Below are 27,415 nucleotides of genomic sequence, written 5' to 3' on the forward strand. Positions count from 1 at the left end.
ATTTCATTCATAAACGCAGGCGCAAATTCCACAAGCAACCTCGCTTCATTCATAAAAACAGACGCCGTAACATCTCCCCGAGCATGCCTTCGCCAACAAGCGTCTTTTCGCGACGATGGCAAAAGCTAAAAATCATAAATTGAACAACTTTCTGATGATTCTTCACAGAAAGAAGTGACAAAAGTGGCAACATAGCCGTTGTCGATTTACAATATTTGTCTAAAATATTTTTCCGTGACTCGCAAAAATCTGCGTCGATATGTATGCACGCTCATACATCTTCATACATATTTACGCTGGTTTGTAGGCGAAGCTGTTCAGCGGCAAGGGAAGCGGTGACAATCGGCGGCCATTACTTTATTTTTTCGGCACAGCTTGGATTTTCTATCTTCACATAAGTGCTGAACCAATGAGCGCGACAAATATTAGAATACACACGTTCTTAGGGACACAGTTATTAAGCCAGCTGCACAACTACATAACTGTGTCCATAAGAACGTGTGTATTTGACAGATGTCGCTTACAGTCTGTCGTGCTCAATTTGTTCAGCACTTGACTCTTTGACAAAACGCCAGTTTCGGCCATTGGTTGACCGTGACAACGGAGATGCGAAAGAAGCGTGCGACGCTTGTTATTATGAATGTATGTACATATGTATATGGCTCGCATTTGCTTTCGTAAACATACAGACAAATGTGCCAAAGAAATAATATATGTATGTACATGTGCATGTGTCATAGAAATTCTATTGGTACAAATATGGAAATGATAACGAAATAATGCGAATATGCATATTTCATGAAGGTCATTAATTTTTTTTAAGAAATGAAGTTCATTTGACACATCTTCGCTTTGTAATAGACGAAATAAATATATCTTTTGTGAAATAATTAAAAAATAAAATTAATTATTTTTTATCTAATTTTTACGATTTTGTAAAAACTAAATTTTTACAATTAAAAAATGGTTCATATGATACAAGATCACGCATATGTGTCTCAGAGAATGCTTCTTTACATTCTTTGTGTGACTTTGCATATTTTTCTTCAAAGCATTTCTCTTTATTCATTCTCGCATGAATTCAGTCGTTTTACATATATTTCTGCCACTGCACATGCTCAATTCTGCTAAATAGCAGCGAGAATGGCGAAATTCCCCTTCTGACCGTCCAATCGAACATCTATCAATTTGCACCTTCTCTGTTTTAGTTCTCTGCATCTATCGAACCTCTGATTCTGCACCTTCTCTATACTTTAAGTTCTCTGTCTGAGGTAGCTTTCATATATGCACGCCTAAAATTATGCAATAATATTCAAATTATTTAGTAAGTAGATCAGCAAAATACAGGTATTTTTCAATTCAGTTATTTGTCTATTTTGCACTGTATTATCCAAAAAAAAAAAAGTTTTTATTTAAATTTACTTTAAACCATAAAAACTGCACTTTTTCCGTATTTTTCGATTTTCTAAATAAGGAAAATAAAGATTTCTCGGAAGCATACTGCATTACATACATAGGTATCACACCAGATTGAATAAAAATGTCGGTTTGTCGATTTTATTGTTTTTTGTTGTGGAATATTGTAAAACTAATCATTAAATTTTTGCGCAATGCTTCTGGCTAATTCACTGATGTTTTATAAATATAAATGCAATATTTAAGAATATGAATACGCTACGTACACTCATACTTATGTATGCAAAAACAACATAATAGGTTGAAGCTAACAAACTCTTTTACTGCCTTATAGCGGACAACAAACAGCTTAAGAATATATTTTCATTGTCATCAAAGCTAATGCCCAAACTTCACAATTATTTTTCTAAATTTTTGGGAGTTTAACTGTTCATTTTTAAAGCAGGCATTCGAATACACGCAATCGGAATGTATATGTACATATGTGATATACATGTGAATTCTTGAGCGTTCTCCCAGATACGCGACATTGTAGAGATTTCTCATTTGCTTATTTCAGAGCGTGATCGCACGTGCACGTGCTCTCTGTTTGCAGTTAACCTTCTTTGTTGTTGCAGGCGCATCGGCTTTTATTCATATTGTTATTATGTTGGTAGTATCATTTGAAACAAGTTTAGATGTTGCTAGCGCTCATATTAATGAAGGTGGCACTGAATAAATCAGTTAGTGAACAACTGTCTAAATAACAAGACCTGTGTAGAAGTGCCAACCGAAAGTAAGATCAAGTGAAGTTATTAAAAATATGTAATAGCGCAATTCAAAGCAATATAATCTAAACCAGTAATAAGTATTTATATTTGTTTGTTAAGTGATGTTGGTAAAAAGTACCTTTGCAAATGTATATTTGAATTTGCATACCTAAATATTGCATATGCAAAAACCCAACATATGAATGTAAAAATTTGGATATATAGTATATAAACATGTGTATACTTTAAGGTGGGCCAAAACCACAATTTAACTTTTTCTTAGAAACCGCAAAAATAGTGTCCAAAGTTACGAAAAAAAATTGGGAAAAACGTGAGCTCTTAATATTATTATTTATGGTACAGGAATATTTTTTCGTGTAAGTATCTAACATATGTACATATGTACATATGTATGTATGTACATTAAGACTGGAATATTTTGTTTGGATTTTTAATTGCTTTGAACAAATCATTATATAGAGGAAATTAAAACTTATTCTTATATATTTAAAAAAAAAATCGGAAAAGTTTAATTTTAATAATATTTTACACAATAATGCCGCCTCAAAATGGTCGAATATTATGTTATTTCTAACTTTGTTTTTTATTCGATAAATTCATATAGATTTTGTTTTTCATTTACCACGGTTGAAATAACAAGATAATAATTTTTTATTAGTAATGCATTTTATTTGTTTTTTTGTTTTTTGTACAAGAATAAGTTTTCATTTTCACTATAAAATAATTTCTTCTAGTGCCATTTGTTAATATTAATATTAAGATCTCAACCTTAAGCAGATTTTTTTATTCATGTCTGTCTACAGTTTCGCAGTATTTAAGCAAAATTAAATTAAAAGTTCTTTCAATCTACCCTCGTATACCTATTTTTAAATATTACTATGCATGTACATATATATTATATATTTAAAACTTGTTTGAACGGCTAATGATTCTGAACATAAAAAAGAGTCGAAAATACTCTGAAGATAATTAATTTTGAGAATATTTTAAACGAAAGCTTTATATGTGCTTGGTATTGGCTCTGAAGTAATTTAAATATAGTGGCTTTGAATGATCATTCTGTTACTTTTACGGCCTATGTAATTCATATAATACCAATAATATAATATTTAAATGCTTAAAAGCCATTGGTAACCAAATTCTCAGTTATATATATATATATATATATATATACGACATATATTAATTTCAAACAAATAAATAATTAGTAGTTCACTGAAAGAACTGTTAAAACGACCATAAAAGGTTCTCCAATCGGCATCGCCAAAATAATATAAGTGATCGGGGTACAATTTTATAGCGATCTGTGTCCATAATTACAGTAATTTGGCGAATTTCCTTGTCACATTTTTACCAAATGCCTCATATTATTTGTCAAATTATTTACTTAATCAACAGCTAATTACCTAACTGTCAGTTTCTAGGGCTAACTAGATTTCTTTTACCATTGAAATACATATTTAAACATAAATTTACCTTTCATATACATATCTCTTAATCGCATTATAATCGATATTTACCTCCATTGACGGGCCATGGAATTTTTATTTGTTTAATTGCCTGCAAACTATAACAGATTTTATGGAATGTGTGCTCAAAGCAATGATTCCCAATATTTGTAGCAGAATGGTTAGATATTATTTGTTTACTAAAACGAAGTTTCCTTCAATAAATTGATTGCTTCGTGGGCTGTAGGGCTATAAGTTAGGTACCTATTGAACCAAAGGTGAACTTCATCGCTGAACGAAGTTTTTTTGTGAAAATGTGAAAAACGTGCGAACCGCAAAACCTTCCATAAATGGATCATCTCTGCTCCAATTGTCTTCTACGATACTCTACTCCACAGCAGCAATATCGTGTTTGGGGCGCACTGTACGGCGTCTCTGACGACAAATTTTGTTTTAATTTTGCTTAAATTAACCACACTACCCATAATTGTAAAAGTGCTACAATCTATTAAAAATGCTATTTTGTATATTTTTTTTCTATTAAATATTGTTTTAATCAAGTGAGAATATGTTTAAGGCAAAAAGAACACTTTGGAATTATAGTTTGTCCGTAATTTTATAAAATTTTATAATATTTTTCGCTCATGTGACTCTGCGCTGTTGTTCCGTAAAAATTATGTTCTTTTATTTTAAGGTTTCCATTACTTAACGGTTCAAGCTGTCATTTTTCAATCAGTATTCATGAAACACTTTTACTTGGCTTTCGTTTGTGAGTGAATTTTTTAATTAAAGATCTATGGTTTACTTATGCATGTACATATACATATATATATACATATACATATATATATGTATATATATATACTTATATGTATAAATGAATATGTGTGTCAATGAGTGTAAATGTCGAAGAACACAAAAATAGCATGACTGCAATAAAATAATAAAAGCGCGAAGCTTTAGGTGTTGGAAAATGACTCCAATTATAATGGGATATGATTACCTAAGATATCTTTACAGCTTTTGCATTACTAGACTTATTTTAACCCAAAACAAGCAGACTAAAATTTAAAATTCTTAACTAACTAAAGTAGTGTGATTGTATCATCTACATACTTACCATGTGTATGTACGTATGTATGCATATTAGAGTGATTAAAAAAAAAAATTTTTTTTCGTTTGGTACTCGGAAAAATAGGTTCGTAGACACCTCTAAGAAAGCCTCTCCAAACATGAGTATTTAATTGTAACGGGAAGGTCCTCCTACATACAGTTTTCTATTTATTCTTATTATCAGATAGAAAAATTTATATCTCGCTTCCAACTACTTGAAAAAATATCTTGTTCCTTAGATTTTATAGGAAATAATAATTTTTTTTTCATTGAGTTATAAAATTCATAAGAAATAAAAAAATTTCCCAAAAATAATCAAACTTTAACTGTTAATATCTTTTAAACGTTTGGGTTTACGAAAAAATCATAATAGACCTTTTTTGTAGAGCATTCAATTTCCTACAGAATCTAAGGAACAAGATATTTTTTCAAGTAGTTGGAAGCGAGATATAAATTTTTCTATCTGATAATAAGAAAAAAATAGAAAACTGTATGTAGGAGGACCTTCCCGTTACAATTAAAAACTCATGTTTGGAGAGGCTTTCTTAGAGGTGTCTAGGAACCTATTTTTCCGAGTATCAAACGAAAAAAAAATTTTTTTTGAATCACCCTAATGCATATATGTATATTTATGCTGAGCAGATTTGCGCTAGTTATATTTACTAATCGTTATCAGCGCAAACCGGGGGATCAAATTATATATTTGCCACACATTGTAAAAAACGTATTTGAGTTATGTTCGAGGGTTAATAATGATTATTTGCAATGTGTCTGCATGTTTTGAAAAAAGTTGCAAATATGTATACATGTATGTATGTCGAACTCAATGAAAATTTTCGCTTTAAGGCGAGAAGTATTAAATTATATCGCCAAATAGAGTCTTATAATAATAATAATATATCGAAATTATGAAATAATAGTATCAGCTGATTTCCAATAATAGTAATATTTGCGTGAAACACGGTACACATCTGTCTTGTCCTTGAGCGCGATGCTAAATCTGCAAAAAGCTTACGAGACAAATAATGTCACTTGCACCAGACTTTCTTTAGCATTCATGGATTCAGAAAATATTCTGTTTTGGTATGTAAGTATAAATAAATTATTTAACAACAGATGAAAGATATTGAGCACGTGACTATTTTATGTAAACCCGAAGGTATCTCCGTACCCATCATAAGCACCATATTCCGATTAATCCTTCTATATATTCTCTTATTTTTGTCATGCCATCTGGAATTTATAATTATATAACGAAAATCGCACACTTATTTCTAACTTAGGTCGGTATGTTTGGTTGCGTACAATTGTGGCACTTCCTTACATGCTTGTTATTACTTTATGATATGGTATGCTGTAAAAAATTTAAGTGAAATCTGCTTATAACTGGAAAAAGAACGAACAAAAAGAAAAATAATTGCTTATTAATGTCACGATTTTATTATTGCATTAACACACTTATAATCTTAACTTAATGAGTTCAAAATTTAGTTAACGTATTACGCTTAAATAGCATTCACGTTTGAAGGTTCTGAGAAGTAATAGTATTTAAGTAGTAGTAGTATTTAAAATAATTCAGAGGATATGAGGAATAATGAATCGTTTTTTTTATGTTTCCTTTGATATTCCTTGGTCTTTTGATAAACCTCTTTTCAAAAAAGCGAAATTTACCATATTTTCTTAAGTGTAGTAGCTAATTTCCAAATTAAGATACACAACTGTATTTTGGTACAGGAAAGCTTAATTGAGTCGGGCATTTGGTGTTTAAAAATATTTTTAAAGGTGGGTTGGGTAACGCCCTCTAATAGATTTAATGTGCATGTCCCAGAAACCTTTAAATCTATTTCAACCCAACTTGCTGATGAAAGTCCTCCGCCCTCTACATATGTGTTCAGCACATGATTTCTGAGTTATAGTATATTACGTAAATGTGTGTTTTAAATCCTCCCTCATGTAACTCTTCTGTATCATCTTGACTGTCATATCTAAGCTCTCTTCATAACCTTTATATGGGGAATTGACGTGGTTATTATCTGATTTTACCCATTTTCTTAATGAAACTCAGGAAACATATTTTTTGGTAATAATTTGTCGGTTTCTATGTCAATATGTAAGATATCTCATTAAAATTAGTTAAACGTATAATATATTTATAACCGAAAACATATGAAATATGTCCATGAATTACCTTAGCTCTATACATTGTGACAAAAAAAAACACCCAGAAATTGTAACTAAATTCCCCGAGTAAATGATATTTCAAAACAAGTAAGAAAGAAATAAGTTCAGGTGCAGCCGAACATTTTATACTCTTGTAATTTGCAAGAATCAAAGCCAGGGGAATACTTTAAGGTGTAAAACCAATCATATAGATGTTCGAAAATCCTGATATTAGTTATACGAGTATATTTTTAAATTTTTCTATTTTAGGGCACGATTCCGATTACTTTGGCGGAGGGGTAAAAAACCGAATTTCCGTATAAATGGGGTATGTACGTAATTTATGTGACTGAAGTACTTTCGCGAAGTACTCCTTTCTGCGTTGGAGGCCTTCGGCCGCGCTTTAAAAAAATAACCCTGGCCGAGCGAATACCCGGGGTGACTGAAGTAATATCGCGTAGTACTCCTTTCTGCGTTGGCGGCCTTCGGCCGCGCTCTAAAAAAATAAGCCTGGCCGAGCGAATACTCGGGGTGACTGAAGTACTATCGCGTAGTACTCCTTTCTGCGTTGGCGGCCTTCGGCCGTGCTCTAAAAAAATAACTCTGGGGTGACTGAAGTACTATCGCGTAGTACTCCTTTCTGCGTTGGCGGCCTTCGGTCGCTCTCTAAAAAAATAACCCTGGCCGAGCGAATACCCGGGGTGACTGAAGTTATATCGCGTAGTACTCCTTTCTGCGTTGGCGGCCTTCGGCCGCGCTCTAAAAAAATAACCCTGGCCGAGCGAATACCCGGGGTGACTGAAGTACTTTCGCGTAGTACTCCTTTCTGCGTTGGCGGCCTTCGGTCGCGCTCTAAAAAAATAACCCTGTCCGAGCGACTACCCGTGGTGACTGAAGTAACATCGCGTAGTACTCCTATCTGCGTTGGCGGCCTTCGGCCGCGCTCTAAAAATAACCCTGGCCGAGCGAATACCCGGGGTGACTGAAGTACTATCGCGTAGTACTCCTTTCTGCGTTGGCGGCCTTCGGCCGCGCTCTAAAAAAATAACCCTGGCCGAGCGAATACCCGGGGTGACTGAAGTTATATCGCGTAGTACTCCTTTCTGCGTTGGCGGCCTTCGGCCGTGCTCTAAAAAAATAACCCTGGCCGAGCGAATACCCGGGGTGACTGAAGTTATATCGCGTAGTACTCCTTTCTGCGTTGGCGGCCTTCGGCCGCGCTCTAAAAAAATAACCCTGGCCGAGCGAATACCCGGGGTGACTGAAGTACTATCGCGTAGTACTCCTTTCTGCGTTGGCGGCCTTCGGCCGCGCTCTAAAAAAATAACCCTGGCCGAGCGAATACCCGGGGTGACTGAAGTACTATCGCGTAGTACTCCTTTCTGCGTTGGCGGCCTTCGGCCGTGCTCTAAAATAATAACTCTGGCCGAGCGACTACCCGTGGTGACTGAAGTAATATCGCGTAGTACTCCTATCTGCGTTGGCGGTCTTCGGCCGCGCTCTAAAAAAATAACCCTAGCCCAGCGAATACCCGGGGTGACTGAAGTACTATCGCGTAGTACTCCTTTCTGCGTTGGCGGCCTTCGTCCCCTAAAATACAAACCAATGTATCATAAAAAATAAATGGAAATCGCTGACAGATATAATAACCAAAAAATATGACAACTTTATATCCAAAATTCAAATTTTGTTTCAATATGAGTGCATGATAACCAAAAAATATAACAACTTTATATTTAAACAAAATTTAAGTTTTCGTTATAAAATTTATACATTTTGGTTATTATATCTGTCAGCGATTTCAAGGTGATGATAGGTGATACGTTCAACCGTTGGGTGAACAAAACTATAATACTCTATAGTAACTCGTTGCAAGAGTATAAAATTGTGTTGGTAGGACTCTCCTTAATTACTATGCCAAATATGAACCCGATCTGTCAACCAGTTTGTTTACAGCAGCTTCTTAAGTCGATACACCTCGGTAGTGTGTTGCGATATTTAGAATGGATAAAAATATCGAACATAGAATTTTTCTCGAAAATGTTGAAAAGGCTAACGGTGATACAAAAACACAAACCTATGAGTTGTACAAAGCCATCAAAGACAGTCGATAGATTGATGAAGACATGTCTCGTTCTGGACGATTATCGACCTCTTCAACGGATGAAAATATATTAATAAAAAGTGAAGGATATGGGGCTTAAAAAATGTCAGGCAAGTGTTAGAGAGATGGCAAGACAGCTCGACATCTCTCGCGAGTACGTTCAAATGATGTTGGTAGATGTTTTAGGTATAAAACCCATTCCTGTTCGATTCGTCCCGATAAAGCTGATTTTTTTTTTCAAAAATGGTACCGTAAACAAGTCGTGTGGATTTCGATCCCACATTAATGGAGAGCATTATAACTGCCGATTAGATGTGGGTTTGTAAGTTTTACATGCAAACAAAATCCAAAAAAATCATGCCATAGCCACTCAAAAATCAAGGTAATATTCTCTGGATTTTTTTTCAATGAATACCTTCGACCATACGGTGGTATGGTGGATTTGGCTCCGTGTGACTTTTTCTTGTTACCCAAACTGAAATTGCCGCTCCGTGGAATCCGTTTTCAGTCGATAGAAGAGATAAACCAAAATTCGTTGAAGGATCTGAAGACCATCCCAAAATGTGCTTATGAAAAGTGTTTCGAGGACTGGAAAAATCGTTGGCAACAAAATAAATATTGCTGAATAATTAAATATTTTGCATTTGAGTTACAATTTCCAGATACAATGTACTATATAGTACATAATATACGAGTAATGATTTTACCGAATGTGTCGGTCAGTGTGTGACTTATCGTATAAAATTGAAAATATGTTGTAGGATATACTTAGTTAATGCAATTAGTCAAGACGTCCTCTACCTTCAAAACGAGTGTTGATGTTTAATAGCGTTCGAGGAAGATAAATAAAAAGCGTTCTATTCGTTCGAATTCCTTTATTGCAGAGAGAGATAAAACGGAAGCTGGTTTTACAGCAAGCCCATAAGGGCTGCCCATAAAGCTTTAAACAAATGTTTAGGCGCGAATATACCGACCGCCTTGGACAACAGTTCAAAAAAGTACAATTATAATTAAAATCTAAGAATATCATATTGAAAATGTGTCCCCCTTTGTTGGTAGAAGCGATAGCTTGATCACTGGCCTTAACAGCTCTCCTTCGGATGTCTTCAAATTTACAACCCGAACTTGACCATCCGTCCCTGGATAAGTGCGAATAACACGGCCAAGCTTCCATTTAGTGGGGGGAGTGTTGCCTCCATGTATGATAACGATGTCATCTTTCTGTAAATTCGGCGTTGAACTTATCCATTTTGAACACGTTGAAGACTGACAAGATACTCGTCCCGCTATCGATTCTAAAAGTGCTGTCTAATTGACACAACAAGTGCTGTCTAATCGCCAACATTGAAATATAGTTCCCTTGAAGACCTCAACGTCAGGGTCGGGTAGAACCTTTTCAGTTCGGCAATCATGAAGTGTCCAGGTGTGAGGATTTCAAAGTCGTTTACATTTGTAGGAATAAAGCAAATACAGCGCTAGTTCACACAGGCTTCAACTTCAGTTAGTACTGTTTCAAAAATCCAATAGTGGTTTGTGTACCATAGTGCGGATTTGGCTAAGAGATGCGAAACTTGTTTAGATGCATGTGGTATCAAATCTCTAAACATTTTAGAATTAGTTCAAAGCATTTGCATATTTCGAACCCACTTTCAGAGAGTGCGCGGGAGAACACAGAGACATGTGGTCTTTACCAAAGCATGATGTGGCATACCATATAGTAGAGTTTATCTGTTGTCGTCTCCATGTGTCCCATAGAGTTTGAGTTCATCTATAAACATGGTATACTCTTTGCGAAGTTGTCCGTTAGCTGCAAATCTAATTTCCATGTGGAGTAATGTTTGAATAGCTGCTTCTCCTGATTCACCTATCAATACGTTTTTCTTCAAAGGTAAACGCACGATGTATCGTACCGTCGTATAGTTTCTCACACATAGATTCTTCTGATGAGAAGTATTTGCGGGCGGGTAGCTCTTCGAGTTCTCAAAACTTGTTGATGAGTTAAGTTAAATGAAGGTAGGAATGTAAAGTTGAAATTTTCACCGGTGGGCTTTGTAAATTGTGGTAGTGGCAAATCCGTAAGATGCGACCATGAGAAAGATGGTAGATCGTCCATGACAAGCCATGACTTGCGGGTTTCATGTGATAACTTTGAGACGGTTAGTTGAACAAGTCAGTCATCCCAGAAGTCGACTAGTCGTTTGAGTGCACGTAGGGCACCAACGTATTGACGTATAGAGTTTAGCACTTGCTTTATTCCCTTAGCGGTATTCTTGCGTGCGCTCACAATTAACACATAGTAAGTGCTTTGGTGGCTGTCCACCATGACACGTATGACCTTGTACCTCGTGGTCAATAAGTCCAAAGCTTCAGCGTATTTGCTATCACATACTGCTAAGCTACTCACCAAATCGAAAGTTTCCCATAAGTGCTGCCCATGAAGCTTCAAACGTAGTTTAGAAAGGTGATGCCAGATATGCGCGAACAACGAGTATATCCTACATAGTGATTTCCGACTGTCCACCTGGCTTTAAACCATTTATGTTGGTCAAAATATACTTATGTGATATTTTAATGATATTTTAACGAAATTTGCTGGATGTGCTCTAGCTCTGAATATGAAATTTGTCTAGAGTTTGCTCAGAACCTATTATTATGACTTCCGATTATTTGGTTGGTGTTGAAAACTCTGTTTTAACAATTTAAATAATGGATTAATTATATACATATATCTGCGCATACCCTGCCCAGAATATAGAATATTGAAGTACTTGTTTGGTAGTTTCTAAGTTTTGGATGTCATAATGTTAGATGCTGTTTTGTTATAAGTCTTGGCCGTTATTTTTCATATGTCAAAAACCAACTTTCAAAAGATTTCAAAGTGTAGATCGCTACTGCGATTCACTCGGCCCAAATATAAACCTACTAACAAATTATCGTTAGAAGAATTTTCGCAAGTACTTCTTTAAAAATTGTATATACTAGATAAAGAGTTTATGCTTCAGAAACATGTAAACTTTGTCCATACCAATTATGTAAGTTTACCACTACTTAAAAATGGAAAAAAAACTTCTAGCACTATTATTTTTTTGCCACAACTGTACGTGAGTACTTAAATATATTGTATATTGTATGTATACATATTTATACATTGCGCACGACAACGTAATAACAAAACGGCAATGAAACTGTAAAACATCTATGACGTAATTTTTTATGAACAATGCTTTGGCTTAAATTATACATATGTATGTATGTATATAGTATAACAGATATACCTGTGTATACGAGTATACTTACAACAATAAACTTTTAGAGACTACTTGACTTACATCTAGTATTAGTATGCATTTTAAGCACAAATATTCAGACCAACATATGTATGTAATTTTCTTAGCTTATTAATAACTTATATTTTTTAATTTGTCACATTTTGATCAGAAATATACAAGTCTATGACTAGTTCATAATCATGGATCAAGATTACTAAAAATTTAAAAAACCAATTACGCTGAAATGAATGTAATTAAAGAATCATTAATATGTTATTTTATTATTGGTATTCTTCTATGGTTTTTTGGACTGTTGATATTTAATCCAAAACGCAAGTAAACAATTTCTAGTTGTACATACATATATACATATACATATACATATACTTATATGTATATAATAGACTATTTTTACTCTCATAACATGTTGCACGATGTAAATATAATTTTGTTCACCTTACCTTACCTATAGTGAATTGTAACACCTGACCCCAATCGGGATAAATATTGGCATATTTTTATATATTAAAACGATGTCAGGACATATCAGGATGGTTTTTGATTGTATGTTTCTGGACTCTCTAAAGATAGTGCTATTTCAGATGAGCAAAGTCAGATTCGTGTTCCGCCCCTTAAATTGCCGTTAAACGAAAAAATATAAATTGATATCACTACTAAGTTACAAGATGCTGTGTGATTTTAAAACTTAAAAAATTTAAATTAAAATGTGCGGCATACATACTTATGTATGCTTTGATGCAAAAGTTTAATCTGCCATATTTGCTTTTGCAATGACTCCCGAAATTGTAGTATATAAAAACATAATTATTATTCGTCGAAAGTTATTTCAAGTTAACTGAAATTGAAAAAAAAGTTATCAAAATGTGAACTAAAAGACAATTAATCTGATAGAAAAATCACTGATTTAGTAGAAGGTACCCAAAAGTAAGGAAGAGTCATAAGGAAGTCATAATATGAGTCTGAGAACCATTAGAACACATTTGTTAGACCTCAATTTAAACGAAAGAAACTTAAACTTATGACCGGACATGATAATAGAAAAATGGTTTCAAATACCCACGTAAAGTAATGAAATTCAGAATTTTACAGTTTGAAATATTTTCAGAAATAGCCTCTACTGCTAAAAACTTATCTAACATGGCTATGAGGCATATAATATATAAGGATGCAGGTCATTAGTATGGTGCTGTTTGATTTAACGATTAAAATTTATTATACTTTATTCATTCTGGTATTCGTCCAATGTCGGCCCGAGGGGATATTCTACTGTAGAAAAAAAAAGATTTATTTTTACTTTCAATATTTAACTACACAATAATATATCTACAAGAATGATTTTCAAAATTCGAATTCTCTTCGGAGATATGCGTATTTTGCTGACCGGCATCCAAATTAATTTGTCTGGAACTGAAACTTTAAGCACGTTTTTTTTCGAAAAAGATTTACCTGATATTTTTAGAGAATATTCATTATAAACTTCTCTATGTCTGGAACTAGTTATTGCCCTAAATTTCAATTTTTACCTTAAAAAAAAAATAAAAACAGTCAAAAAAGTGGCGCAAAAAATTTTTTTCAAGCATTCGCCATTTCGGGAAAATAACATTTCAATTTTATCCAGACATAGCGACATTATTCTAGATTAACATTTTTTTGGTTTGAAATTGCTCGGTGGATAGAAATCGTGGCTATGGTCACGTTCTAAGTTTTTGAGACCCCACCCCCTTTTATCTGCTGCTAATTTTTGAAGTTTTTAACTTTTTTTTATTTTTTCCCTATAATTTTGTAGTTTAATAACTATAGAAAATGAATTGCGTTTTTTACTAAAAAAATTATCTAAAACTCATGCCTATTGTAGATAATATTTGAACTGTTGTAAAAAAGCAATTCTTTTTTTTCTATCCATTTTGTATTAGTTAAAACTCTATTCTAAATTAAAATATATCCTTAACATTCAGAGCTTTATAAATATGTAAAAAAAAATTAGCCAAAATGCACCCTAAGCAATTGCCTGAATTGCCTATATGGACGGGCCGGCCTTCTATTCTATTTATATAGTATTATCCGTAAAAAAGAGTAAAATTTGAAATGTAATTCTTTTCTAAACGTACCATTTTTTTCTCATTCATAAATGAGGACTGATATTTTAATGAACTTAATTGTATATATACAATTCGTTTCATTGCTATAAAGACGAAAAAAAATTATTAACCGGGATAAGAAAGAGATATTTGTCGACAGTTATCAAATAAAACGACGTCATTACGAAAAGTTAAAAGAGAGAACCAAATTTCTGCATCTGTTTCAACAATTGTGAGTGTGGTGAAACGAAATCCTAACATTGTACGTGAGTAGATGCAGAAAACGTCTCTCTTGCAACCAAACCAAAAAAGTCTCTCGTTTCAGTTTTGCCCAAAATCACATGCAGACTACCAGGTCAGATTAAGAGAAATAAAATTTTGGATAATACAAAAAACTTTACTATTGGTCCTAGGTGATTTTTTTCCGATAAGAAAAAGTTCAACCTTGATGGTCCAGGCGGCTTTTTGAGATACTGGAAAGATTTACGAAAATAGCCGCGATATTTTTCAAAGCGCAATTTCGGCGGAGGCTGACTTATGTTATGGGGCACGCTTTCAAATTCTGGGACAGTATCGTCGGCATTTCCTTCTTGCCGAATGAATTGTTCCGAGTACCAGGAAGTATTGGAAGCAATTCTTCTACCCTATATACGCAGAAATCTTTCTCTTTTCAACAAGACAACGCAAGATTTCATACGAGCAAGGCAACGTAAAAATATCGATTTTTTGCAATGGCCAGCTTGTTCTTCTGATGTTAGTCCTATTGAGAACGTCTGGATTTTCGTCAATTTAACGCGATTTCTGAGCTGAAAACAACTATTTTCGATACATGGACTTTATTTACCCCAAAAATGCTTTCTCATTACACCAATTCAATTACAAATCGAATATTCGCATTTATTAATAATAATAGAAAGGCAATAAATTACACCGGTCAACAAAAAAAATATTTTTTTGGGGGTTTCTGTTTTCATGCTTGAATTCTGATTCTAGACATTGAAAAACACTTAAATATTAATCTTTAGTTCTTTAAGTTTGCTTTGGGCTGATCTACATCGATAAGTATTTGGGGTTTAATACGAGAGAGCTCATATGAGCATATAAGAAATACAAAAAATTTTCACTTTTAGACAGTAATTTCTTGTTATTATACATTTATATATTATTGTTTATCACACATCTTTAATAAAAACGACTCTTGTATCTAAAAAAATTTTCTAATTATAATCTATAGTGAAATTGTAGAAAAAATATAAAAATCATCGAAAAATTGCTCTAATTTCTACGAAAGCAAACTTTAACCGGAAAAAAATTTTTTTTCCTTATTTTTGTCATAGGAGAAACTAAAATTTAACATGTAGATGTCAGACCCAAAAATCGTGTTGACCGGTGTTATAGGAAAAAAGGGAAACTGTTTCTTTCCTTTTTTTATAACAATGAAACACCGTTTTCAGTGCATTCCGCTTACTACCTACAATAGTAGGAAAAGTACCGTTAGAAAACAAATTGGGTTTACAGAATTGTTACAATTACCATAGAGCTTTAAAATAGTGTGTTTGTCAATGTTTCACTGAAATATAATATCTTTATAGCAATGAAACAAAGTTTATATACGTATCCCACAATACATTTAACCATTTCGTGATGCATCGTAAATACAATATCAGCAGCCTTCAGATTCACGTAAGGTCAATGTGCTTGAATATTTCCAAAGTTTTAAGAATAATGCATTTTTTAAGCTAATTGTATTTATAACAATTTTAAGTCCAATTCTAAGCAACATGCTCGTTTTGATCTATTAATATACAATTTTCAATGAGCTTGGTATGGATACTTTTTTAATAACAAAACATTTTATACATGCAATTGTGATTATTACTTGTAACTATCGTCATGCTTATAGATATAAACGGTGATACTATTATAAATATGTTCAATGAAGAAAATAAAAATCAGTTTAATAGATGTTTATGTAAGATAGTGACTTTTTCCATGCTGTGGCAAGACTAATTTTATCTTTTAATTTTATAAGTAATGCTGTAGAAATTCTTCGATGTCATATTGGTGACCAACTAGTTACAAAAACATGTATTATATACATATATATACATACTAGGGGTTCCGACCACGCGTTGCTATGGTATACAATTTATACTATTATTCATATAATAAACTATTCAATACAGTGAAAATTCTAGTTACTACTAAAGGTGAAAACGTTTTTGTCGGTATAAGAATCCAAGGGATTGTACTTGAGGTTTAATAATCCAAATAAATTTCATTGGAAAAAATAACGAATTTAAGGCTGCTTCTAAATGTCAGGTTACCAGCCTTTCTGTCCAGTTAATAGAGTTGTCCGCTTAATAGATTGTACTTAATAAACATTAACAATGTGCATGGTTAATGGAGATGTCCACTTAATAGAGAGTACATTTAATAGAGCTTTCATTGTATTTCTTATTTATGAAATGTTTTTACTATCCTATCTTCTAAGTTGGTTCGAACTGGACACAGTGTGCTAAATTTTACTAAAATCGATTCAGTAGTTTAGGAGTCCATCGCGGACAAACAACGTGACACGTGCTTTTTATATATAAAGATGTATCAAGTTGCTGCCAGTAAGAATGCTCTATTTTATCTTTAGCGATTTTAGCACACTGAATGTATATACATACATACATACAAGTACCTTCATATCGTCACCTGAAATGCAAAATAACGTATCATCAAAAATTTCGAAATTGAATGTCTAATAGATTACGCTTCACTACTTCAAATTACTTACATAATATTACATATGTTCAACATTTTCTGGTTCTCCGATCAAATATAAACTAGTTTTAACCAATATTAAAATTTTGTTTCACTCATGTTCCATTTTATTTTGTGTTTCATTCATGCCATTGTAAATTTCCGAAAATGTTGTTACGTTATTTTGCATTTCAGGTGACGATATATTTCTGTACAATTTCACGTCATAAGAGCGGTTTTATACTCTCGCGACATGCTATAGAGTATGCTATAATAGTTTCGTTCACCTCACATCATTTACATCACCTAAAACTAATCGAAATAGATATTGAGCTGTATATGTATGTATATATGTATGTATATATGATCAGAATGACAATATGATTTGTCTGTACTTCCGTCCATCCCTCGAACCGGCTGTGCAAGATTTAACTTGAGTAAATATTGAAATATCTTGATGAAACTTGGTACACAAGTTTCTTAGCACCATGAATATTTTACTATTATAAATGGACGCAATAGGAGCCTTCCCATGCCCACAAAACGTCATTACTCGAAAAACTATAAAGTGCCATAACTAAGCTCCGGAATAAGATCCAAGCTCTTGGTACAACGAATCTTATTATGGAAGACTATCTGTGGTATGCATTTTTTTAAGTGAGAGTGGCCCATCCCTCCAAAAGGTTTAATATATGGATCGCGATTGTACGAAATCGCTTCATAGTAACCGGTGTTAAAATTGGGCAATAGACGAGCACCGCCCACCTTTAGGTGAAAACGCATATCTCGGGACCTGCTCTACCAATTTCAACTAAATTCGGTACATAATATCATGCGGACATTCCTATATTATGGTGTGAAAGTCACAAGCACGTCTATGTCCTAAATAACCAACCGTTTCCAACTGTCAAAACATTTCAGCGATTCGTTTTCAATATTTTCGGCTCTTTAAGGTTCTCTTTATTTCTGGAAATAGGAAAAAGTCACACGGAGCCATGTTTGGCGAATATGGAAGATGGGGCTTCGTTGCAATTTTTTTTTTGGCTAAGATCTCACGAACGAATACTTTGATACATTTCTTTTACAAACAACAATCGCCAAGCTCCTTAAAACACGTTTAACCTTAGCGGCTCCTACAGAAATGAATACAACATAAAAAAAAATTATCAGTTAGAATCTCCAAACTCGGGATATTTTAATTTTAAAATTCAAGTTGTTTTAGGAACATAACTCGTAACATTTGAAACAATTTTCTTTATGCAAAAAATAATTAACACTTATTTGTAAAGCGGAAAATCGTGTACATGGAATCATCTTTCAAAGTTTAAGATGTAAAATTTTTGTGGGAAAAGTAAATTATTTCAAGTAAGCAAATATTCGAGTGTAGCCGAAAATGTTATATGTATATTATTATTGCAAGGATCAAGCCGGCTAAATATCTTCAGTTATGGCAATATTAAAAAAATTTATCGAAAGGGTTTAACTTCATTGCGGCAGAGAAATTAATATGCTGATTGCATTGACATTTCTCAGGTATATGGTTCTTTAGAACTTATGTTCAAGCAATTAATGGAGTAAAGTCAACTGGACGTTTCAAAATTGTGAAAATCAGTTATATGGGGGCTAAAGCAGGTTTCGCTATTAAAAACACAAGCTCTTTCAATTCCATTCAAATAACTATCCCAATGGTCCCATATACATATGTATATATGTGGTATATAGTCAATTAAAATTTCGAAAATCATTATTTGTATTAGGTTTATGGGGACTAAGGGAATTGCTGATCCGATTCAAAAGTAATATGGATCCGATTCAAATGAAATTGCAGTAACATATCTGACAGATTGACCGATATTTTCTGCAAAGGAGTGAGGCTTGTGTATTTTCATAAAAAGTTATAGTTCCGTTTAAACAAACCGGTGTACGATGAAAAACTGTGAGGGCGCTATTTATTCAAAGCCCTTTGGCTTGCTTTAATTATTTATTTATCGCGCTTTAGTAGTTTTGAAAAAAGTTGGTTATAATCTGATTTCAATTATTTTCGCACTGTTAGTAGAGGTTCTTCCGAGGCTTTTTAACTTTTTCATTGAGGGCATTTTTTAAGTTGCGGTTCCCAAACCCAGTGAGCCCACCATCAACAAACTGATTGGACCTTATCAGTGTGGCTTTAGGCCTGCCAAATAACAACCAACAAGATATTCACCATGCGCCAAATCTTGAAAAAGACCCGTGAAAAGAAAATCGGCACGCACCACCTCTTCGTCGATTTCACATCTGCTTTTGGCAGGGGAAGACGAAATATCTCCTGTCATCAAACAAACATTCATCGCACTCGCGACTAGGTTCCCAAGTCATTGTTGACAGTCATAACTTTGAAGTCGTAGATAACTTCGTCTATCTTGGAACCAGTATCAAGACCAATAACAACGTCAACCGCGAAATCAAACACAGAATATCTTTTGCCAACAGGTGCTACTTCGAACTAAGTAGGCAATTGAGAAGTAAAGTCCTCTCTCGACGAACAAAAACCAAACTCTATAAGTTACTCATTATTCCCGTCCTGCTACATGGTGCAGAGGCATGGACGATGACAACATCTGATGAGTCGACGTTACGAGTTTTCGAGAGAAACTCGAATATCGCATTCGATAAAACGATGAGCTGTATGAGATATATGACGACAAAAACATAGTTCAACGAATTGAAAGACAGCGGCTACGCTGGCTAGGTCATGTCGTCCGAATGGACTAAAACACTCCAGCTCTGAAAGTTTTCGATGCAGTACCCGCCGGGGGAAGTAGAGGAAGAGGAAAGACCAGGTGATGAAGGACCAGAAGTCAGGTACGCTATTGTTTACGCTGAAAACCGACCTACTGCCTGCTGTAGGGTATAAACTGAAACTTCAGGGCACGATTGTACAAAAAATCAATTTGGTAAATGACGGACATCCTAAAGTATAGGAATATTATATACAAGTATGTACATACTTACATTTATTCGAATAAAAATTCAGCGAAGTCACCAGTTTACCTTGCTATACTGTTGGGTCGTTCACTAACCTGATCTTACTGAACTATTTCGCTGCCAACAGCTGATACAGTAAGGTTTTTTGTAAAAAATTGTCTTAAATTTTTTGGAACAATTGTGGTTTGGTGTCCTATGAAAGATGGAAAATCGAAAATAGCATTTTTACTTTTAAAAAAATAGTTTAAGCAAGGCGAATTATGTGATATGTACGGAAAAGAAGTGTTGACCGAAAGCCAATGCCAAAATTGGTAAGCAAAATTTCTTTCCGACTAATTCGATAATGAAGAAGTATTACGTCTTGAAATCGATGTGGATAAAATAAAATCGTTTGTCGATGCCAATCGTCGAAGAACAAGCCTAGAGATTGCTGAACAATTAAATTTGTCTAACGCGTCCATTCACAATCACATGAAACATTTTTAACATATTAAGTATATAAAATTTAGGAACGCCACGCAAATTCTGAAGTTCCAAAATTCTCACAATACGGTTTTCGAGGAAATTGATAGTAAATTTACAAGACTTCTTATTAAAAGCCATAGAAAAAACTCATTTTTGCCCCATATCTTGTACACTTTTGACACAATTTGCAGGAATTTTTGCCCGAATTGGAGTTTTTAAATACCATTTTGCCGCCCCCAAGGAGTTGCGCCCGGGGCGACGGCCCCTCAGCTGAGCAAATTGAGTGGTACCTTCAAACAGAAGAGGCCAGAATTCATACAAATGTGATGACTGGCCAAAAGCAAAAAGGTATTGGATCAATATGGTTAATGTATAATTTCAATAAATGTTTTTTTTTTGAATCAAAAACCGTGTTGAAATTGTACATAAGAGAAACGCAATTACTTAGTGAACGACCCAATATGTATACTACTGCGAGCAAAATACATATACTTGTAGTAAGCCTTTTTAATTTAAATTTCGCTCGAAAACCCATTCATCGATATAATTTTTTTTTCTAGGTGCGAAACGTCACATCAAAATATCATTAGTTTTTAGTATATGGTATGCTTGTTTTTCTGAAGTGCACAAAGCGCATTCGGCAATTTTTACGGTGAGTGAAATTATTCAGCAAAGAAGTTCCATTAAATTTGTGTGCGAAATCAAATTTCTTGGGCTGATATGATCAGAATGTTGAAAAGACCTTCAGTGATAATTGTTTGTCGCGTGCAAGTGATTTTAATTGGTACAAATTATTCCCAGAGGGTCGAGAACTCGTCTAACGACCAAGTTCAAAATACTTTTACGTTTAAATAAAAATAAGCTGGAACTGAACTAACAGTAAAGGAATTTGGAGTATACAGAAAGACTCGTTACAAAAAACAGAACTGTGTAAAAAGAATTGTACACCAAAATGTTAACCATTTATAAAAATAATACCATATACGAGCAATAATAGGTCTCTGGAATAAGACAATTGATAAATTGTGTAAGATGAGTCCGTGCATAAGCTTCTCAAAACGATCTCATACGGAATAACAATTCATAGAACCTCATTAAAAATGTAAAAAAAAAACATTTATATTATTCCTAACCTCAAAGAGCAGTCTCATTAGAAACCTACTCAGTTTTTTTTTTTAAATAATTACATTTATGACGAATACAAAATGATTTTTATTTGTTTATTTATTATTTAAATAAATTGTTGAAATGACACGTAAAACAAAAGGTCTTGTACGATGGCTACGATTGCGGCCGAAATTTTGATCTAAAATAAAATCCCTATCGCGCTATGGAGAGTTTTTGTTTTTAATTTGACAAAATGGCGGCGGTTTGAACAAAAAGTATCGAATCTGGCCCTTTTTTCGACAGTTTTTCGTAGAAAAAAACTCCATTCTGAGAAAAACGTGAATGAGGCAGATGTCCCGCTCCGTTTGATATTTCAATTTTTCCCCACTCGGTTCACTTTCTACAAGAAACGCTATAGCGATCATAATAATTTGAATTTCGCTTTCAAAATTTTAGAGAATGTTTATTACAGTGTATACCATCCGATAATGCATCGAGTTTCGAGTTTTCACACTGAGACGATCCCTTAAGACAAGTCATAACATAAGTAAATTATTCACATTCTAATACCAATATTATACTATACATGTCCTAATAAAGTACTTTATTACTTCGTAATACGTATATATTCTTCCGATCAACATTCGCGTGAGATGTAAAATGAACAGTAATTTAAAGTTATAGTTTTTTATTTTCTTTCAAGGTAAATTACTGCTGCCCCTGAATTAAATATTCGTACATAAATGTGGTACTACCACACTTCTTACTCTTTCAATACAACCAACTAACACGAAACATCAGATATGGCCAATGAAGCTGGATACGTTAATAGCGCGTATGTACCTACAAATGCAACAAATACCGCAACTGCATCCATACCGGGAGAGTATCGTTCGAGTATCGCATTCGAACCGAGCAGAAACGATTACAATGGCCGAATTGATAATATTACACCCACGTCACAGGTATTTTTAAAGTTGATATAGGTACATATCGTCACCTGAAATGCAAAATAACGTATCATCAAAAAATTCGAAATTGGGTGTCTTATTGATTACTCTTCACTACTTCAAATTGCATACATAATATTATATATGTTCAACATTTTCTCTCCGATCAAATATAAACTTGTTTTAACCAATATTAAATTTTTATTTCACTCATGTTCCATTTTATTTCGTGTTTCATTCATGCCACTGTAAATTTCCAAAAATGTTGTTACGTTATTTTGCATTTCAGGTGACGATATATTCATTTCTTTTAATTAGTTTATTTAAATATATATTTTTACTAACACTCATGATTTCTAAATCGAAAAAATACCTTCTGTAAGCATCTCACCTCTCGTTTATTGTGGTTTCGTCCAAAAACAAAAGTCGGTACATCACCCCAAGAATGAATAACCCTTTGTATTGTGTAAAACATTGATCTAATATATTTTCAATAAACATACATATTCAATAGAAACCAGAAGAGTTACCCAAACTACCCCATGATGCTGTCGTCGAAGATGCTACCAAACGGCGAGATACTTGGGCCAATGATGTTGAGTTTCTCATGTCTTGCATTGCCCTCTCTGTGGGTTTGGGAAATGTTTGGCGTTTTCCCTTCACTGCACTCGAAAATGGTGGTGGTGCATTCGTAATTCCCTACATCATAGTATTATTTCTGGTAGGTAAACCTGTTTACTACATGGAAATGTTGTTGGGGCAGTTGTCCAGTCGTGGCAGTATCAAGGTATTTGATTTTTCGCCCATAATGAGAGGTTAGTCCCAAACGCTTACAAAAATTAATGTGTTCTTTTCCAAAATCGGTGACGATGTTCCCAATTGAAAAATATCTGTCAATTTTAATAAAAGAAACATATATTGACATTTCTTATATATTTTTAGGCGTCGGTTATGGTCAAGTATTCGCCACAGCTATTGTATCCACATATTATGCCACATTAATGGCCATAACACTTCGTTATTTGATTGAATCGTGTTACCCGACACTGCCATGGAGTTATTGTCGGGAGGAATGGGGTGACGCTTGCATCAATTCGAAAGTAAACAAATCAAATATTTTCACAAATGAGACCACAGTTAAAACTACATCAGCGGAATTTTATTTCACGTAAGCAATCAAAACTTTTGAAGTCTTTTTAAACCAAATATTTTAATAATTATTATGATTTATCATCTTGTTCAGCGGAATTTTGGTTATCATCTTAAAGACTGCTTATATTTGCAGTACGGAATATTAGAACAAGAAATCTATGAGAATCAAAACATTTTTCTATATAAGGAGTTAGCGTGATTGTGGCCCGACTTTTGTCATTTTCAAACTGCATTGTTGATACATGATATTTCAATTTTCTTATACATATATTTTCTCAAATTTTATATATTTAGAAAAGTAATTCTTCGTGAAAAAGATTCCATTGATGATGGTATTGGATATCCTAGTTGGTCCTTGGCACTAACGTTAGCCGTTTCATGGGTGGTGATAACATCTATACTCATAAAAGGCATCAAAAGTTCTGGTAAAGCTTCCTACGTTTTGGCACTTTTTCCCTACGTGGTGTTGTTTATACTTCTCATAAGATCATTAACACTGCCTGGGGCATTTAATGGTGTACTTTACTTTTTAAAGCCGCAATGGAATAAACTTCTTAACCCACAGGTGGGCTTATATATTGTAGTCGAAAAAGTCTTTTCGTATTTTGTCAATAGATGTATGTAGTTGTATATCCCCAGTGTTACAAATCACATTGTGTTGGAAAAGTAAGATTTTAAGCTTCATTTAGCCAAAAAACATTAAATTCGGGGATACAGCTATTAAAAAATGAGGAAAATAGTGAAGAAATTCGTTATATTTTGAAATTTGTGTATAAAAAAGGGAGAAATGCCATATGCAAGCCACCAATGAAATTTGTGAAGTTTACGGAGACGATGGTCTCAGTTCGTGTAGCACAGCAATGGTTCGCTCGCTTCCGTTCTGGAAATTTCGATATGAAAGAAGCACCTCTCTCTGGTCGACTTATCATTGAAAAAATCGATGAAAGGAACTTAACATTTCTCATCAAACCACATGAATTATCTGTGAAAAATTTAATGGACCAAATTGACATCTGCGATTCTTTGCTGAAATGAAATAAAATTAAACCATTTATGAAGCGCCTCGAAAGGTTTGGTGAGTTTGGAAACTAATCATCTACTTTGAGCTGCTCTATTTTACTGTCAACAACTGATGAGATTGAAGCAAGCAGACAAAACAAACGGTCAGAACTGATCAACAGAAAGGGCTTCGTCTTCCATCAGAACAACGCAAGATCACACACATCCTTGATGACTCGGCAAAGACTGGGAGAGCTTGGCAGGGAAGTTTTGAATCATACACCATATAGCCCTGACCAAAACGTACATATTTGGTTCATCAAGAATCGTTTTAAACATAAAAAAATATGTCGAAGTTTGATTAGAAATACGAAATACTGTTTCGACTACCCAATATTAAAAAACCACTCTCTCACCCGTATTAATAATTGATTATTTTTGTGCTTTGCTCTAATAGGTATGGTATGCTGCCATTACACAAGTTTTCTTTTCGCTTGCCATTTGCTTTGGAAATATCATAATGTATGCTTCCTACAACAGATTCCGACACAATATAAAAAGGTAAAGAACCGTAAAATTTAACTAAATGCAAACATGTATGTATGTATATGTATTAAAATTTCCTTATCATCCCATAGGGATTGCACGATAGTGACGACTTTAGATACATTCACGTCTCTGTTTTCTGGCATCATAATATTTGGCATTCTAGGCAATTTGGCGCACGAATCAAATACCACTGATATACAAAATGTTGTTAAAAGCAACACTGGACTCGCGTTCATCTCATATCCAGACGCTATATCGAAGTTTGAATTTCTACCTCAGGTGTGTGAATTACCTTTGTCTTATTTGAAGTTATGGATTCGAACTGTTATTTATATTCTATGTAAACAACCAGCTATTCTCCGTGCTCTTCTTCTTGATGCTCTTTGTGCTGGGTATTGGAAGCAATGTGGGCATGGCTTCATGCGTGATGACTGTTCTAAAGGATAAGTTCACCAACACTAAAAACTGGGTGATTGCAGTAAGCATAGCCATTGTTTGCTATGTAATCGGTTTGATCTACGTTACGCCCGGTGGACAATATATACTGAATTTTATGGACTTCTTCGGCGCGTCTTTCATTGCTCTTGTTTTGGCGATTTTCGAATTGATTGCTGTTGGTTGGATATACGGTAATTGAAGCCATGTGCTGTAAATAGTCGGTGATATTAACTACTACAACACTGTTCTTTATATTATATATTACAGGAGTCAAAAACCTTTGCCAAGACGTTTATTTTATGTTGGGTATAAAGACTTCCATTTATTATCGAATATGCTGGGGTGTTGTAACTCCCGTCTTCATGGCGGCCGTCCTTATTTACACATTGTGGAACTACACTCCCTTACAATATAACGGTTACACGTATCAAACGGGATTATATGGTAATATAGAGTATAAACGAAGATAGTTTCAATAAATCGACATCTTTATTTCAGTTTTAGGTTGGTGTATTTCCGGCTTTGGTATAGGCCAACTGCTCATTTGGGGTGTGGGCGCTGTTTGGAATTGCTCCGATGGTACTATATGTGAACGAATAAAGAAAAGCTTTAAACCCCAAAAAAACTGGGGACCACTAGATCCCGCTACTTTGAAGGAATATCAACTTTTCAAAACCGAAGAGCGCACAAATGAAATGTTTAAAAAAACGGGACTTTGTCATAAAATATACGACAACATATTTGGTTAGAAGTTATGGGCACAATATATTTGTACATATGTGTGTATTTATAGATTTATGCTTGTATATATAGATATTTATTATTGTACGAACCTTACTATTTATGCATTTTTTATATTTTGAACTAAAAATTTAGACATTTCATTTAAACTCGGTTTTATTCCTGGGGGCACTAGTTACGTTTATATTTATATTTGGGAGGAATTTGACCACAAAACATTACATATTTTAGGAACAAATAATAGTGTTATCAATTAAGACGGAAAATCAACATTTGAAATTGGTCTCGCTCACTTTCTGATTAAATGAACATAATTACGAAAGAAATTTAACCATACGCGAATACTTATAATTCAAATTGTCTCCATTTGAAACAAATATAATAAAAATAAATCAATAAAAAAACTATTTTACAATAAAAATTAAATAACGTTTATAAAACACCCATTACCTTGCAGAGCACTAACGATAGTATTCACAATGATCTTCACACCATACATGTTACATACTTTTCGGCGCTGACTTTAAATTAGAAACTCATTATTTTATTTCACCCTGAGTTGTGAGATACGCAAGCGACATCTGTTAAATATTAAAATCACTGTCAGAGACCGTATATCATATACAGAGAACGTTTATCATAAACAGAGAACGTTTATAATAGACAGAGAACGTTTATAATAGAGAAGGTTCACGGCGCGAAGAACGTAAAAATATTTTTGGCTAACTCGGTCGAGATGGAAGAGTTTCACCACTTCCAGCTCTGCAGCAGAAATTTTAACATTTTCGTTATTTGTGTACCAATGTCATACGTAAAGTTCTCTGATTTCCAGTTTTTATAATTTGTAATGCATATGAACGACATGGTTACCCTGGTTCTGTTGAATAATTGTGAGAACTTGGCAATCCTATATTTCCCAT

At 33.9% G+C, this 27,415-nt stretch overlaps 1 protein-coding gene across 6 annotated transcripts; it reads left to right on the plus strand.

Moving 5' to 3' along the window:
• Nucleotides 1-2,066: 2,066 nt before the first annotated feature.
• Nucleotides 2,067-26,644, plus strand: LOC126754525 (sodium-dependent nutrient amino acid transporter 1). Of its 6 annotated transcripts, XM_050466598.1 has the most exons (12): nucleotides 20,760-20,907; nucleotides 20,990-21,056; nucleotides 21,120-21,211; nucleotides 22,370-22,631; nucleotides 23,131-23,431; nucleotides 23,559-23,784; nucleotides 24,063-24,333; nucleotides 25,225-25,328; nucleotides 25,406-25,595; nucleotides 25,669-25,945; nucleotides 26,022-26,198; nucleotides 26,253-26,644. In XM_050466598.1, exons 4-12 carry the CDS (start codon nucleotides 22,470-22,472, stop codon nucleotides 26,501-26,503), a joined length of 1,959 nt encoding a protein of 652 aa, XP_050322555.1. In that variant the 5' UTR covers nucleotides 20,760-20,907; nucleotides 20,990-21,056; nucleotides 21,120-21,211; nucleotides 22,370-22,469; the 3' UTR covers nucleotides 26,504-26,644. The 6 variants fall into 6 exon arrangements, with proteins under 6 accessions (XP_050322551.1, XP_050322554.1, XP_050322553.1 ...); XM_050466594.1 differs by lacking the exons at nucleotides 20,760-20,907; nucleotides 20,990-21,056; nucleotides 21,120-21,211 and adding exons at nucleotides 2,067-2,191; nucleotides 2,416-2,542; XM_050466597.1 differs by lacking the exons at nucleotides 20,760-20,907; nucleotides 20,990-21,056; nucleotides 21,120-21,211 and adding exons at nucleotides 2,067-2,191; nucleotides 2,449-2,542.
• Nucleotides 26,645-27,415: the final 771 nt, after the last annotated feature.

The sequence above is a fragment of the Bactrocera neohumeralis genome, chromosome 4 (assembly GCF_024586455.1).
Source record: "Bactrocera neohumeralis isolate Rockhampton chromosome 4, APGP_CSIRO_Bneo_wtdbg2-racon-allhic-juicebox.fasta_v2, whole genome shotgun sequence".
In the NCBI taxonomy this organism is placed as follows: Eukaryota; Metazoa; Arthropoda; class Insecta; order Diptera; family Tephritidae; genus Bactrocera; species Bactrocera neohumeralis.